At 37.3% G+C, this 17,759-nt stretch overlaps 1 protein-coding gene across 3 annotated transcripts in view; it reads left to right on the top strand.

Moving 5' to 3' along the window:
• Nt5c2 (5'-nucleotidase, cytosolic II) overlaps positions 1 to 17,759 on the top strand; it is a 224,792-nt gene that overhangs the window by 187,171 nt on the left and 19,862 nt on the right. For all 3 annotated transcript variants that reach the window (XM_008845675.2, XM_029569602.1, XM_008845676.2), the window contains one exon: positions 17,294 to 17,411. In XM_008845675.2, the coding sequence (XP_008843897.2) occupies positions 17,294 to 17,411 (118 nt within the window). The remainder of the gene's footprint in view (positions 1 to 17,293; positions 17,412 to 17,759) is intronic.

Raw genomic sequence — 17,759 nt, 5'->3', positions numbered from 1 at the left:
AAAGAGGACAGGTGATGCACCACAGTTACAGGACATTTTGAGAGATGCTCATAGTCCCCTGGAGCTTAGTCGACCTAGCAGGGCAAGGAGCAAAACTGTCCTTTATATCCCTCTGCCCAAAATTAGTATAGGCCTCAAAATGTGGCTGTTAGACATCCAAGAAGGTTAGTTCTACCAGTCTGGTACTTTTAATTACCATGTGCTATGTAGATAAAGCTTGGGCAAAGACCAAACATTCTCAGGTAAACCTTACCTAGACATGTATTATATTCCTTGACCTAGTTGTATGTATAATTTGTCAGTAGGTTGTTCAATTAATATGGTTCCCTCTGGGTTTTTAAAATTAGCTAAGCATTATTTATCTCTTGCATTGTCTAACCCTTCCACCATGGTTTCCACATTTAAAATGCCCTCATTTTCTGATTTCTCCCTTAATAATGGTCCTATGGTTCCACCTCTCTTGAGCTCCTTCTTTCCCTTTATTCCCAATTTTCCTTCTATAACCCTCCCTCCCCCCTCCCTTAAAATTACCCCATTGTTATCGATATCTCCCTTATTAATGCCTGTTTCCTACTCTTCTTTTTCAGAGTCTCTTTTCCTTTACCTCCCTAGTTCCTTTTCATTATCCTGGTTCCTGTAGTTATGTCTGGATACATACTCATCAGGATTTGGTTCTAGGATTCACATATGAGGAAGGAGAAAATAGTTTGATTTTTTTTTTTTTTTGAGTCTGTGTTACTTCACTTAATATAACAGCTTCTAGTCCTATCCATTTACCTGCAAATTTCATGATTTCATCTTTCTTTACTATAGAGTAAAACTTCATTGTATAAATGAACCACATTTTCATTACCCACTCATCAATTGAGGGACAATTAGGTTGCTTCCATCTCTTGGCAATTGTGAAGAGACCAGCAACAAACATGGATGTACAAGTGTCCCTGCAATAGCATGAGTTCTTTGGGTATATGCCAAGGAGTGGTATAACTGGGTCAAGTGCTAGGTTCATTTGTAGTTTTTTTAAGAGCTCTCCATACTGCTTTCAGTCCCACCAGCAGTGTATGAGCGTTCCCCTTTCCCCACTTCCACTCCAACATTTGGTATCATTTGTTCTCCTGATCTTAGCCAGTCTGACTAGGGTAAGATGCAATCTTAAAGTGGTTTTAATTTGCATTTCCCTAATTACTAGTGATGTCAAACATCTTTTAAGATGCTTCTTAGCTATCTTTATTTCTTCTTTTGAAAACTCTCTGTTCAATTCCATATCCCATCTTTTAATTGGGGTACTTAATTACTAATGATGTTGAACACCTTTTAAGATGCTTCTTAGCCGTCTTTAATTCATCTTTGAGAACTCTGTTCAGCTCCTTAGCCCATCTTTTAATTGGGTTACTTTCTTTCGTGATTCCTTGTTTTTTGAGTTCATTATATATTCTGGATGTTAAACCTCTGTCAGATGTGTCGTTGCTGAAGATTTTGTCTCATTCTATGGATTTTCTCTTCACTTCCTTGGTTGTGTCTTTTGATGTACAGAAGCTTTTTAGTTTAATGAGGTCCCATTTGTTGATTCTTCATCTAGTTTCCTGAGAAATTGATATCTGGTTTAGAAAATCCTTTCCTACACCTGTATCTTGTAGGTTATTGCCAATGTTTTCTTCTAACAGTTTAGAGTTTCAGGCTTCACATTGAGGTCTTTGATCAGTTTGGAGTTGACTTTTGTGCAGGGTGAAAGATAGGGGTTTAGTTTCATTCTTCTACGGGTGAAGATCTGCTTTTGCCAGCACCATTTGCTGAACATGCTGTCTTTCCTCCAGTGAATGTTCTTGGCCCCTTTGTCAAATATGAGGTGGCTGAAATTGCATATACTCATATTTGGGTCTTCAATGTAGTTCCATTGATCTACGTGTCTATTTTTGTGCCAGTACCATTTTGTTTTTATGAGTATAGCTCTGTAGTACAGTTTAAAGTCTGGTATAGTAATCCCATTGCTCTTCGTGCTCAGGGTTGCTTTGGCTATCCGAGGTCTTTTGTGCTTCCATATGAATCTTAGGATGTTTTTTTTTTTTTTTTCCAATTCATGTCATGGAGATTTTGATTGGCATTGCATTGAATCTATAAATGGCTTTTGGTAGGATGATCATTTTCACAATATTAATTCTTCCAATCCATGAGCATGGGAGTTCCTTCCATCTTCTGATGTCTTCCTCTATCTCTTTCTTTAGAGATTTAAAATTTTCATTGTAGAAGTCTTCAATGTCTTTGGTCAGGTTTAGTCCAAGATATTTTATATAGCTTATTGCTTGTTATTGGTATATAGAAAGGCTACAGACTTTCATAGATTAATTTTGTAACCTGCCACTTTACTGAATGTGTTAATAATTTCTAGGAGTTTTCTGGTGGATTTTTTTGGTGTCTCTTAGGTATAATATTATATCATCTGCAAAAAGGAATAATTTGATCTTTTCCAATTATTACTCCTTTAATTTCCTTCTCTTGTCTTATTGCTCTTGCAAGAGTTTCAAGCACTGTGTTAAAAAGGAGTGGAGATAGTGGACAGCCTTGCGTGGTTCTTGATTTTAATGGGAATACTTCCAGTTTTTCTCCATTTAGAATGATGTTGGCTCTGAGTTTCTTGTATATGGCTTTAATTCTGTTGAGGTATGTTCCCTCCAGTCCAATTCTCTCTAGGACTTTGAACATAAATATATGTTGAATTTTGTCAAAGGCCTTCTCTGCATCTGTTGAGATGGCCATGTGGTTCTTGTCTTTGAGTCCATTTATAGGATTTATGACGTTTATTGACTTACGTACATTGAACTATCCCTGCATCTATGGAATAAAGCCAACTTGATAATGGTGGATGATCTTTTTGATGTGTGTCTCTATGAGGTTTGCAAGTATTTTGTTGAGAATTTTTGCATCTATGTTCATTAAGGATATGGGTCTATAGTTTTCTTTTTTGGTTGTATCTTTACCTGGCTTTGGTATTAGAGTGATGCTGGCTTCATAGAAGGAATTTGGAAGCTCTCCCTCCATTTCTATCTTTTTGAATAAATTAAGTAGTATTGGATGTAGATCTTTAAATGTCTGGTAGAATTCTACTGTAAATCCATGTGGTCCTGGGCTTTTTTTAGCTGGGAGATTCTGTATTTTTCAATTTTCTTATGTTTTATGGGTCTGTTTAAGTGGTTGATCTCTTCTTGGTTTAGTTTTGGTGGTTCTTATGCTTTTAGATACCCATCTGTTCCTGTTTGGTTTTCAAATTTAGTAGCGTATAGGTTTTTAAAATATTCCTTCATAATGTTCTGGATCTTTTTGGTGTCTGTTGTGATGTTTCCTCTTTCATCTCTGATTTTGTTGATTTGGAGGTGCTCTTTCTTTTGTTTAACTGTAATAGCAGTCTGTCAATCTTGTTTATCTTCTCAAAGAACCAGCCCTTGGATTCGTTGATTCTTTGTATTGTTTTCATTGTTTCTATTTCATTAATTTCTGTTCTGAGTTTTGTTATTTCTTCTTGTCTGCTGGGTTTGGGCTTCAATTGCTGTTGCTTTTCAAGTGTCTTGAGTTGCAATGTTAAGTCATTTATTTGTGGTGGTGTTTCTAATTTTTTAATGTAAGCACTTAGAGCTATAACCTTCCCTCTAAGGACTGCTTTCAACATGTCCCAGAGGTTTTGTTATGTTGTATTGTCCTTTTCATTTTGTTCTAGGAATACTTTTTGTTTCTCTTTTAATTTCTCCTTTGACCCATTCATCATTCAGGAGTGTGTTGTTTAATCTCCATGTGTTCATGTAGTTACTAGGGTTTCTTCTGGTGCTGATTTTAAGCTTTATTGCATTGTGATCTGATGGAATGCATGCAATTATTTCAGTCTTTTTGTATTTGTTGAGGTTTGTTTTGTGCCCCAGTATATGGTCAATTTTGGAGAAAGTTCCATGGAGCGCTGAATAGAAAGTATATTCTTTGGTGCTTGGGTAGAATATTCAGTAGATGTCTGTTAGGCCCATTTAATGTATGGTATTGTTTAATTCAGATGTCTCTCTGTTCATTTGCTATCCTGTTGACCTGTCTAATGGAGATAATGGGGTATTGAAGTCCCCCACTATTAATGAGTTGGGATTAATCTGGGTCTTAAAGTCCTATAGTACTGTTTTTATGAAGTTGGGTGCACCAGAGTTTGGTGAATATATGTTCATGATTGTAATATCTTCTTGATTGATTGTTCCTTGATCAGAATGAAGTGGCCCTCTTTATCTCTTCAGATTGATTTTAGTTTAAAGTCTATTTTGTCAGCTATTAGAATTGCTACGTCTGCTTTTTTCTTAGTATCATTTGCTTAGTATATTTTTTTCCATCCTTTCATTTTAAGGTGATGCCTGTCCTTGAAAGTGAGATGAGTTTCTTACAGACAACAAAAAGATGGGTTTTGTTTCTTAATCTATTCAATTAGTCTGTGTCTTTTGACTGGGGAGTTCAGTCCATTGATATTTAAAGCTATTAATGAAAGATATGTATTGATTCCTGTCATTTTTATTTCTTTTCATATTTTTGGTGTAGCTGTACATTTCCATAGTTATACTTTCATTAAGTTTCTTTCCGTAACCCCTTGGGTATAGTCGTTCCTTTCTTCAGCTCTTTGTGCCCCAGTATATGGTCACATATACTGGGCTGGTTTTGTGGACATGAATTCTTTCAGTCTATTTATGTCATGGAAGATTTGTCTTTCCCCTTCGACTATAGTAGACATTTTGGCTGGCTATAGTAATCTGGGTTGGCATCTGTGGTCCTGGCTTTCATAGTTTGCATTGAAAAGTCAGCTGTGATCCTAATGGGTTTTCCTTTAATCCTAATGGGTTTTCCTTTATATGTGACTTGTTTTTTCTCTTTTGCAGCTTTCAGTATTGTCTCTTTCTTCTGTATGTTTAGTGTTTTTACTATTATGTGCCGTGGAGAGTGTCTTTTCTGGACTGTCTATTTGGCACATGAATTCTTTCAGTCTATTTATGTCATGGAAGATTTGTCTTTCCCCTTCGACTATAGTAGACATTTTGACTTGGTAAAGTAATCTGGGTTGGCATCTGTGGTCGTTTAGAACTGGGAATACTTTGGTCCAGGCTCTTCTGGCTTTCATAGTTTGCATTGAAAAGTTAGCTGTAATTCTGATGGGTGTTCCTTTATATGTGACTTGTTGTTTTTCTTTTGCAGCTTTCAGTATTGTCTCTTTCTTCTGTATGTTTAGTGTTTTTACTATTATGTGCCGTGGAGAGTGTCTTTTCTGGACTGTCTATTTGGCGTTCTATATGCTTCTTGTATTTGTATGGGCACATCTTTCTTTAATTTTGGGAAATTTTCTTCTGCAATCCTGTTGAAGATCTGGTTCATACCATTATCCTGAGATTCTTCTCCTTTCCTGTATGCCTGTGATTTGTAAGTTTTGTCTTTTTATGGTGTCACACAATTCCTGCACATTCCATTCTTCTGTTTTCTTAAATTTTTCATAATCTTTGCTTGAGTGGTCTAATTTGTCTGCTTTATCTTCCAGTCTTGTTATTCTGTTTTCCATTTCATTCATTCTATTGGTGAGGCTGTCTCCTGTCATTTTTAGTTAGCTTACTGAATGTTTCACTTCTTCATTTCAGCCTGATCATTCTTCAGTATTTCTGTTTTCTGAATTCATTCAGAAGTTTATCCCTATCTTCTTTCAGTTCTTTGATTTCATTGTTTGTATGTTCTTTAAATTCACTGAATTCTTTTATCATGTTTATAATTGTTCTTTAGAGTTCCATGTCTTATGTTATCTCTAGGGGGTTCTCATTGTACTTGTCTAGAGGACTGTTTGTACTTGGTGGGGATATTTTGATTTTTCATGTTATTATTTTTTCACTGTGACTTTGACATGTGGATTTCTTTTGTGATTCTGGTTCTTGTGTGAGACTCAAGCATTCCTTTGTTGAGTTTAGGTCTGCTGCTTTTTGTAAAGTTTATGTGCCTCTGTGGTTTAGTTGTTGAGCATGAAAAGCTGGTTGGTCTAAGCTTCAGGTTCTCTCTTTTGATTTTTATATTTGAGTGGCCAAATTGCTTTTGTTTTCCTGCTCAGGAATTCCCTTAGAGGCCCAAGTCGGAAGAGGATCTGATGCTTTCAGGCTTTCGCCTAAGGTGTGGATCCCTCCAGGAAAGATGCTGGCCTCAGGAATTTGAGGGCTGGTGTAGCCTAGGAGCAGGGCCTAGGAAAGATGCTGGCCCCCAGGGATGCAAAGGGAGGTGGGGGTGAAAAGAGGCCCCTAGGGCTCCTGGGGACCAGGCAAGCTGCTGGCTCCAGGAAGCTGTGGGGCTGGGCCACCAGAGATGCAAAGGGCAAATACTTTGTATTTGTTGAAAACCTTCTTGTATTGTTTGCTGTGTTTTGTGAAGTATTTATGCAAATTTTCATTTTAAAATTTAAGGAATAGGCTGGGCAAGGTGGTGCATGCCTTAATCCCAGCACTAGAGAGGCAGAGGCAGGTGGATCTCTGAGTTTGAGGGCAGTGAGGTCTATATGCTGAAACCCTCTCTTATAAAACAAAACAACAAAAACAAAACAGAATAAAAAACCCCTAAAAATTTAGCTAATTTTTCTTCATTGTGGAATTGTAGGAGTTGCTTGTTCATCCTGATGCTACTTTTGTCTTATATACATAGATATGTATATATGTTTATATACACTCATGTGTAGTAAACATTCTCTTTCATTGATTGTCGGTTTATAGTTAGTATTTTTATTTGTATTTTTTATTTTATGAGTGTGTTGCCTGCATGTGCATCCATGTTGTGTAATGCCCATGAAGGTCAGAGTATCCAGTCCTCTGGAATTGGAGTTACAAATGGTTGTTAATCACCATATGGGTGTTGGGAACTGAACTGGGGTCCTCTGCAAGAGCAGCCAGTGTTCTTAAATGCTGAGCCATCTCTCCAGCGCCTTATAATTAGTCTTGAAGCCAGGCAGGTATGTGTCTAATATTAATTTCAGGGAAATTTGACCTCCTATTTTTAGTTGGAAACCATTTTCTTTTCCTGTTTTCTGAAATTTTGAGTAGGATTGGGATGCCTAACCCCCAAATGTTTATCAGAATTAGCCAGAGAAGACATCTGGGACCAGAAATTCTTTTTGTGGGAAGTCTTCAAGTTATATACCTAAGTTTGAAACATTGTTAAAAGGCTAGTTATAGTCTCTATTGCTTCTTATGTCAGTTTTGATAATTTGCATCCATTTCATTTATGTACACATAGGTTTTTAAATTTATGGGCAGGAAATTGCTTAAAAATGTTCTTTTAGTGCTCTTTTGATGGCTATAAGATCTATAGCGACAGCCCTCACTGGCATATAGCTTAGTGGTAGATATACTCTTGCCTAGCATGCACAAGGCCCAAGGTTCTAGTCCCAGTACTGGGAGAAAAAAAGTATGTAATAAATTATGTCATTTGTATGCCCCCTCTTTATTAGTTTAACTAGAGATTTTATTCATTTTATGTATTTTTTTCTTCCCTCAAAGAACTTACTATTGGTTTCAGTGATTTTTCTCACATATACTTGATAACTGTAGTTAAACTACCTGCCTCCCTGCCTTCCCCATAGGGAGATGCTACAAATCAAACTAGGGTCCAACACATACTAAACATGTGCTCTATCAGCTCTCAAACAGTTGTGTAATAGGTTTGTTCATAACATCTTGAATTGATTAACTGTAAATGTTATGTAGTATTGAGTAACCTAGTACCTACCATTAGGGAGAAATGAGGGACATACCAAAATGAGAGAAATAGCATAGAAATCAGCGTCAGAGCAAATTGAAGCAAGGGATGAATGTTTTTAGGCAGGCTTCACTAACATGGAATTAAGAAAAAACTTAAAGGAGTGTTGGGGCAATACAAAGTATATATGTTCAAATGAATTGTAATGATTAAAGAGCCTTATAAAGAACTTAAGCAGTAGCTACCTTCTTTGGGCTTTACTTTTCCTAAGAAGACATATAAAGAAAGTCAATTGATAATATATGTCAGTTACATAAAGTTAGTGACATATAAAGAAAAAATCAATAAACATTTGGCTATTAGAAGGTAAAGGAGCCAGGTGTGGTGGCTTACGCCTTTAATCCCAGCACTCGGGAGGCAGAGGCAGGCGGATCTTCCCCAGAAGCCATTAACTGTCAGTAGCTCTTCAGAGCTCTGTTGGAATGTTGACTGCCTAGCCCATCTCTTACTTTTTAGAACTAAAGGAATAAAGCCTCAAACTTACCATATAGTTTATTTCAAATGTTAAGATTCTAAAGTTGAATCTTTTCAAATAAAAAATCGTGGAGGCAGATAGAAAATATATTTTAGACCTTTCCCTTTTTAGTTTTTGCCCTCCCTCTATTTTTAGGCCATATAGTTAAGCTATCTCAAACCTAAGTACTTGGCATGTGGAGAAACATCAGAATAAGGTTATTTTAAAGAGTACCAGGGAAGAAATTAAGAGAAACTAACTCTTGGTGTTGGCAAACCAGATAGTATCCTGCTGCTAGCAGAAGCATCACAGAACCTTTGGTCATCAAGCTCTAATAAATACATAGTAGATGCACTCTGATCTTGTTTTATGGTTACTGGAATGAACTCAACTTACTTGACATTTAAATGAACATTTTTGTATGGTTTGTGTACTTGGACTAGAGTCCAGGACACTCACCATGTTTCTGTCAGCAATTGTATATCCTCAAAACTCACTAGCATTAGAGGCACTTAAAGTGGGGAGATAAACAATCTAAGTGAGTATTAATGCAGTATTGTCATACTGTCCTATAGCTATCTCAGATTAGAGTACTTTTCTCTCCTTTTGGTGGTAATACATAAAATTGACTATTTCTAACTTTTATTTCTTTTTGTCTTTTTGAGACAGGGTCTCCCTGTAGCCCCAGCTGGCCTGGATTCGCTATGGAGACTAGGCTGGCCTCAAACTCACAGAGCCCAGCCTAACTTTTTTTTTTTTTTAAAGTCAGAGTCTCTACAGACTGGCTTTAAACTCCCTATATAGTCAAGGATGACCTTCAAATTCTGATTCTCGTTACTGAGTGTTGAGATTACAGATGTGATTCTTTATGTCATTCAGAACATTAAGCTTTGATAGTCATATGAAGGAAAAAGGTTCAGATAATGATTCTTATGGCATTGCAGTAGAGAACCAAAACAAGGCTCTTTTGCTTCCTAAATTTTCCAGAGTTCTTTGTAGTTACTAAAGAGTGAACTTATTTCCATCTGCATTTCCAATTTGTTAAGTACCTGAATTTTGCTTCTTTAAGTTTTTTTTTTTTTTTTTGGTCTTTTTGAGACAGGGTCTCCCTGTAGCCTCAGCTGTCCTGGGACTCACTGTGTAGACCAGGCTGGCCTTGAACTCACAGAGATCTGCCTGCCTCTGCCTCCCAAGTGCTAGGATTAAAGGCGTGCACCACCACGCCCGGCCTCTTTAAGATTTTTTTGAAGGAGATGGTCAAAACATTTAAATTAAATAAGATAACTTATGTGGATTATCTGACCTAAACCAGAACTTCTTAAACTTTTTCATTCATTATCCCTTTGCATCTGAATTTTTTTTAATGTGACCTTGGGTATATAGTCTATAAAGTAGGTATACAAACCAAACATTTGCTGATTATATATCATAAAAAATTAAAAGTACTTATTTGATATATACTTAATTTTACCATTTATTAAATACAAAAGCAAAATTGCATACTAGTGAGATAGATGTGCTTGTTTATTTTTACATGAAGAATCAAATCTTGGGGCTGGAGAGATGGTTCAGCAGTTAAGAACACTTATTGCTCTTCCAGAGAACCTGAGTTGAGTTCCCAGCACCCACATGGTGGCTAACACCCATTCTTAACTCCAGTTCTAGGGGTTCTGAGCTCTTCTGCCTTCACAGGCTCACTCACATACATGCAGGCAAAGCACTCATACACATAAAATAAAAATTATTTTTTTTAAAAGAATCAGATCTTAACTGAACATTTAATATTGTAGGATATAGAACATCATTAGTGTTTTTCAAGAGTCGATATTTTGATTTTAATCATCCATGCTGAGAACATTGCTTAACAAATACTGTTGGGGGTCCAAGGAATTCCCCAAATTGACCTCTCGGATACTGAGTCTCAGTAAACAGAAGTGCTTTATTGAGGCCAACCGGCTGGGGACACAGTCTCGGGAGCTGTACTGTGACTCCAAGCAGTGAAAATGCAGGGCTTTTAAGCAGAAAACCCACAAAACCCACAAAGCAGAGGATATCCATAGAAACTATACACAGAATAACTAGGAAAGGATTGGAACAATCTAGGGCTGATTTCCAGAGACTTTACCTATACAGCCATTGGCTGTCTTACCTGGGGCAGAATGTTCTTTCTCTTCTGCCCCAGATTATTCCCATAGAGACCATACACAGATGTATCAGGTATACTGCCATTGGCTAGCATACCTGGGGCAGAATTGTACAAAGTGGCAGAGATATGTTTAGGACGGTTAGAAATTGTTGAAAATTGTGTCCTAATCCCAAGTCAAAATTCACTTAACATTTAAAAAAATGAAAGTTCAGCAACACAGTTTTAAAAATCAAATACTGTATGGCTGGGCGTGGTAGTGCACGCCTTTAATCCCAGCACTCGGGAGGCAGAGGCAGGCAGATCTCTGTGAATTCGAGGCCAGCCTGGTCTACATATCGAGTTCCAGGTCAGCTGGGACTACAGGGAGACCCTGTCTAAAAAAGACCAAAAAAAAAAAAAAAAAAAAAATCAAATACTGTAATAGAATCCAATCTAAAGATACACAAATTTGATACTTATATGCTGAGGAATGATGGTAGGAAAATATTAATAGTGTTGGTTTTTATAATTAAACCATTATGCTTCTATAAGAATATAAAACTTGCCAGGTGTGGTGGCGCACGCCTGTAGTCCCAGCACTTGGGAGGCAGAGGCAGGCAGATCTCTGTGAGTTCAAGGCCAGTGTGGTCTACATAGTAAGTTCCAGGACAGCTTGGGCTACAGGGAGACCCTGCTTCAAAAAGACCAAAAAAAAAAAAAAAAAAAAGAATATAAAACTTAAGCTAGGCTTGGTGGTGCACGCCTTTAATTCCAACACTTAGGAGGCAGAGGCAGAGAGAGGTGGGTCTCTGTGAGATCAAGGGCAGCCTGGTCTCCATAGTGAGTTCCAGAGAAACCCTGTCTCAAAAGTACAGAAAATACAAAAGAAAAACAAAACAAACTCAGTATGTAAAGCACTGTAATTCATAGCATAGTCTTGAATCTGAGCCAAAAAGTTTCAGACAGCACATGTTGGCATTGTGTGATGTTATGGCATGTAGATTGTAAAGTGTGCATGTTGTATGCTCAGGAACAAGTATGTAATAAAGTCTGAGGCAGCTGCTGCCTGAAACACCTCAGATTCATTATATTTGATTTTCAATTAGCTTTTGGTCACTGTGCATTCTGAAACCTTTTAGTATTGCCAAATTTTTGCAGCCTCCACAATCCATTTACACATATGGGACCACAACTGACAATTTAAGAAGTAGTGATCTAATGTATAGGCTAGCATATTGCACTGTATGGACCTGCTTCAGACCATAGACCATAGGCTGGCTCAAATGTTTGTTTAATTGGGCCAGTGTTTTTAAAACTGAAAGATTAGAGGTAAAAATCTAGGTTGGCTTTGCTCACACAGTTGGCAACAGTTGATCCTCATTCTCTCAAACAAGTCAGCTACAGTTGAATAGCTACTTCCTACTTCTTCACCCAGGCAAGACATGTGTCTTCACTTAACCCACTTCACATATTCATATTTACTTGCCTGACCATGACATAGGTGTTTGGAAGATACTAGCTGAATCTGAATCTAAGAAGTTTGTCAGGTAAGCGTTATAGTACCTTTTGAGATGAGATATTGGTTATCAAAATGAGTTCCCGGTATAAGCCTGGATAAATCACATATAGTTTTAAAGGGAAGATTTCACGTACTGAGTTAATAGCTCCTTTTCTGTCCCCTCTACACCTTTTTAGGTCATATTATCTTCTTAAACTAAAAAATACCTAATTGTATATCACTGTAGTGTTCATGAACTATGAACTCCTTCATTCTAAGGATCATATGTTTAGTTGTTAGTATCTGCCCTGGTACACAGTAGGTATCCAAATGTTTGTTAAAGTCTTCTAACTTTAGCACAGGCATTTGAGTGCTGTGGTATGTTTTTATTTTTGGAAAAAATGTATTGGATAATTCTGTTCTTTTATTACAAGCAGCTACTTTGCTTAAATAGAATTTTAAAAAGTATCTCAGAAACTTTCAAGTTTTTTCAGTCTTAAATTGAAAACAGTACTGAAAATACAAGGTCCTGCTGTCCTAGTTTGTTTTTCATTGCTGTGACAAAATACTCTGACCAACTTGGCGGAAAGGGTTTCTTTAGCTTACATATCCCAGGTCACAGTTCATCCAGGAGCCCAAGGTAGGAACTCAGGGCAGAAACCTGGATACAGGAGCTAGAGCATAGGCCATGGAGGAATGCTGCCTACTGGCTTGCTCCCCTGGCCCCTGCTCAGCTTGCTCTCTTATGCAACACAGGCCCACCTGCCCAGGGATGGCACTACCCACAGTGGGCTGGGCCCTCCCATATCACTCAACAATCAAGAAAATGCCCCACAAACATGGCCACAGGCCAGTCCAATTGAGGCTCCCTCAACCAAGGTATGTCAAGTTGACACTAAAGCTATCCAGCACATGTGCTAAGTATACTGATTCTCAGGAAAATTTTGAGTTATGTAGTTTTTCCTTGTATTTTAAAAGAACCATTCTTGCTTCCTTGCTTACTTGTTGAAAGTAGAGAAAGTGGTATAGGTAGATTCAGTGTAAGTGGATACTGAGAGCAAATGCAGCTGCTCAGGTTGTTTCCTTTAATCTTTTACTAGTTGGGTAGTTCAGTTTTGAGTACCTTTTACTATCTGCATTCAATTTCTATTGTAGTAAACTGAAATGTGCTAAAGAAAAATAAAAGACAAATAGGATTTACTTTTCTGTTTCTCTTTTGGCTTAAAATTTCATGATCAGACCTGGATTGTATTCCTAACTCTGGGTGCCAGAAAAAGAAATAATACACAATACTTAAGCTTATTTTCTATACCCTTATTTTGCTACAGCCAATTAGGGCTAATTTTAGTGATGGTCAGAGGCTTCTGAATTGGAGGGCAGTGGTAACTCCTGTAAATATCAATTTCCAAATGGTGTCTTTCTGTTCCAGCCCATCACAACAGTTTTAAAACCAACTTTTGTTTTTGTTTTTGTTTTGTTTTTCTTGCTTTGTTTTTTTTTGTTTTTTGTTTTTTGTTTTTTTAACAGGAGAGCCAGTGTAACTCCTTCAAGACTGGAGTGACACACACTGCATCTGCATCTGCCTCATGTGAGTTCTCTTTTTGGCAGCAGTACTCTGCTAGGCTGGAACCTCTGTAGAGGTTCACCCTTTATTTTTCTAAAATCTATACGATACTACATAGTGTGTTTTGGTGACAAAGGTTAAAAAAAAGTATGAGCATTCTAAACTTCCCAAACTTCCTGCAGAAAGTCTGATCATTCCAAAGGAACTTTCTCCTCTAACATAAGCTATCTTGGATGAAAGATTTGCAAAGCACACAACTTTCACCCCCACAATGTATAGTTATTTTTGAAGAGCTGTTTTTTCCCCTTGCAGATTATTGAGTAAAGAATATCTTTAAATGCTCTTAGTAGCTTCAACTTTCAAAGCTTTGGTTGTTCTCTTTATAGTCTAGTTACGTAACCTGAGAACACTGTGTGCTGTCCTAGTGGCTGAAGCAGAGGTTTAGTATTTTTTTTTTCCTTCCCCTTTGGACTCTGGCTCGTCAAACAATTTCTTCCTTTGTCTTTGGATATTGGGCAGGTTGGGTTAGGCCACAGGATCTTCTTAGAGAATAAGTAAGCAGTTAATGTGAGATTTTACATACTCTGAAACTATTGGCTAAGTTTTGGAGCCATATAAAATCAGTTTTAAGAGTTGGGCTTGAAGCTTTGCATCTTTCACTTGCTTTGTGAGAGAAACTGAAGTAAGAGCCTTTGCAGCTGTGGAGGGGCACAGAGCTCTGCAGCCCAAGGTGATAAATATGCTTCCCTACAGATGTCTGCTGGATTTAAAGGGTTTGGTTGATGGAAAAAGGAATTTTGTTCTTACATCTTTATTTTAAAAGAAAAGTGGTACTTTCCAAGCTTTAGGAATTTTTGCAATCAGGTCAGAACAAATGTGTTTATTCCTAAGGGACACTTAGAAAAAAGCATCTATGTTCCTGCTTTGTGCAGCTAAAATTCTGCTTCTTCAGCTGTGGCTGCATTTTGTGTGACTCTAGCCAGATGATTTAATGACCTGGGAGTATGTGTTCCTGAAATCATTATCTGAGAAGCTGATGAGAAAATGTCAATAGCTTGTAGGTCTTGCTGATTAATATAGAGCTTAATGAAATGATAGTGTTGTCAGTAAAGGAACTTGGACTCCCTGTGGTAAATCCAGTCCCTCTGGAGACTAAGACAGTTTATTTTGGCCTAGTTGAAGTAAATTAGAAGGAGTTTAGTGTGTTTTAGCATCCACGCTTAAGTTTTAATGGCCTGTATGTATAATCTAGAAATTCATGATAGTTACATACTCCAACACAAAGAATTTTGGATCAGATGCAGGGACACCTGAATTCCAGCTTCAGCTGAGCTTTACAGTATTCAACTTCAGGTCAGCAAATGGGGAAAATACCCTGTATTTGGAGAAGTACCCTGAACTCATTGAGAAGAAGGAAGTTTTAAATGTTTCTAAGGTAGGATTTATAGAAAATCACCTTAGTTGAATACTTAAGAAGTTCTTCCCTCTAAAGACAGTGTTTTATTTTTTGTTATTTTAGAATTTGTGCTGATAAAATGGAAATTTGAGATTCCCTGTAATTTTTTCACTAAAAATATTAAATAAATTTATTTCACCTTCAATTTAAATTATCCCATAAACATTATTTTCAATGACCGATTAATCTGTCACTGTACCTGATTTACTAACTATGGAAAAACCTCTGACCTAAGGATGAGTTTGAGAGTGGTGGGTTAAGATTAATTTTTGTCTCTGGTTTGAAGACATATCAACAAATTATCCTTCTGAAATATTAATAATTGAAAAGTATTTTACATGGGCCAGAGCGTATAAGAAAAAAAATGTAAGCTATACTGGAATTTTATTTCCTTAAGTATTGTTTGAATAAAGTGGGACTTTGGTTAGCATGGAGAAGTAGTTTGGGTTTATGGAAATTTTTTCAGAATGGGATTTATGTGGAATTGGAGTGACTCCATGGCTGAGGAAGGTAAGATGAGGGTTACTAGTTTACATTTTCAGCCTAAATCATCAGACTTCCATCAGCGAGTGCCCAGTTGTACTCTGCTGATGGGTATGGACATAGAGTTCTTTCTTTCTTTCTTTCTTTCTTTCTTTCTTTCTTTCTTTCTTTCTTTCTTTCTTTCTTTCTTTCTTTCTTTCTTTCTTTCTGCATCATACAGATAAGGAATTATATATTAGCAGCTTCAAGGGTTTGTTTTTGTTTTGAAGGGGTGTAGGGGAGAATAAAGTAGGAGTTCTGGGAAGGAAAGAATATAGCTACTTTTGAAAATACTGTCCAGAGTTAGCATTAATATTCAGTTACTATTGCCTTCAGGGCAATAACAAAAGCAAGGATATCTTGGCATTGTTCTCATGAGCCGAAACTTAGGTATCTCCTAAAGAACTTAAAAATGTAGCCCCTTTTAAAAGTCAGGTGGTGTTTATTAAAGGATTTTGAAGGTCCAGCCTTAAATTTGTTTTTTAAATTTGACTTTTAAAAATAAATACATCATGATGATAAATACAACATTATGAGTTTTGAAGTTATGAAAGGTACCTGAATATTTCCTCCCTTTCCTGTAACTTCAGTTCCTGTCTTTGGAAGCAACTAGTATTAGTTTCTTATTTCCAAAGATAGTCTAAAAGCTTTTGGGAAAGCAAAAGTAAATTTTACTCACTAAGGTATTAGCACTTGAGTGGGCAAACTGATAGCAAAATTCAGTGAATCATGGACTAAAGATGTTAGTAGTAGATGGGAAGAGTTATAATAACAATACTTGCATTTTTATGAGACTAAGAATTGGATGACTGTCTTGCAATGCATTTAGGAAACTAGCAGGTCTTTGAATTTTATTCATCTTTTGATTAATTTATATTTTGTGTATGTTTTGCCTATATGTATATAGGTGCCTTCATGTTGTGCAGAGCCCACAGAGACCAAAAGAGGGCATCAAAATCCCCTGGAACTTGGAGTTACAGATGGTTGTTAGCCACCATTTGGGTACTGGGAACTGAACCCAGGTCTACAAGAGCAGCTAGCACTCTTCATGGCTGAGTCATCTCTCCAGCCCCTTTATTGTCATTTTTAATATGAATTACCTACACCTAGAGACTGAGGAATGTTGCTAATGTAAATATTTCATCTGGAAGAAGCATATTTAAAGGAGTACATTTTCTTTATTGCTGAACTGCAGTGGTAACACTAAAACCTTTTTTTCATCATGGAAAGTTTTAGATACATAAAATAGTAGAGAGAGCTGGGCATGGTGGCGCATGCCTTTAATCCCAGCACTTGGGAGGCAGAAGCAGGCGGATCTCTGAGTTTGAGGCCAGTCTGGTCTACATAGTAAGTTACAGGTCAGCTGGGGCTACAGGAAGACCCTGTTTCAGAAAGACAAAAAAAGAAAAGTAATCTGACAGGTAGAACAGATACCCTGATTGGAAGAGGACAAAGCAGCTACCAAACAAGAAAGCTCACTTTGAAGATTGCTGTGTCAGCTGTAGTAAAGCTTTCAACAACCTCTCTTACCTAGTTTGCTGTTGTTTCATAGTCTCAGTTATATCACAGCTGTGCATATTGGACTTTTTCTGCATTTAGGTTGTTGGGAATGTAAGAGTAGATACAGGGAAAACGTTTACAGTAGGCTAAGAACTATTCTGAAATGTTTAAAAGTTCTTGTGCCTGCTGTTCCTGACATAACCTATTTCCACAGTCTAACAGTTGAATTTTCCTAATTACTGGCTGGGTATAATACAGGACACAAAATTTGAGGGAAAAGAAAAAGAAAAAAAAGACGTACTGTCAAGGAAGGAGGAGTTAGGAAGAATAAAAATTCATTCATCTGCCTTTTTATGCTGACTAATGAGAACCTCCTCTTTGTGCAGTGTACAAGTCTCCAGAATATGAATCCCTTGGCTTTGAGCTTACTGTGGAGAGATTAGTTTCTATTGGCTATCCTCAGGAGCTGCTCAGCTTTGCTTACGATTCTACATTCCCTACCAGGTAAGTTTTCAAGATTTTTTTTTTTTTTGGTCTTTTTGAGACAGGGTCTCCCTGTAGCCCCAGCTGTCCTGGAACTCACTATGTAGACCAGGCTGGCCTTGAACTCACAGAGATCCGCCTGCCTCTGCCTCCCAAGTGCTGGGATTAAAGGTGTGTGCCACCATGCCTGGCTTCAAGATACTTTTGTAATAAGACCACATTCCCGGCTGCAAAATTAAAAATTCCAAATTTATACCAGGCCATGCAAAAATACATTGAATAATCATTTCTTGGTATCGATTTTAAAGTTACCAGAACTTTTCTTGTATGTCCATAGTCCAGGATCCATGCAGTCCTCCTAAATCACTG

Source organism: Nannospalax galili, unplaced genomic scaffold (genome assembly GCF_000622305.1).
Source record: "Nannospalax galili isolate Female #2095 unplaced genomic scaffold, S.galili_v1.0 scaffold161, whole genome shotgun sequence".
NCBI classification, from domain to species: domain Eukaryota; kingdom Metazoa; phylum Chordata; class Mammalia; order Rodentia; family Spalacidae; genus Nannospalax; species Nannospalax galili.
The sequence above is the reverse complement of the archived record's forward strand: the minus strand, read 5'-3'. Positions and strand labels throughout refer to the sequence as shown.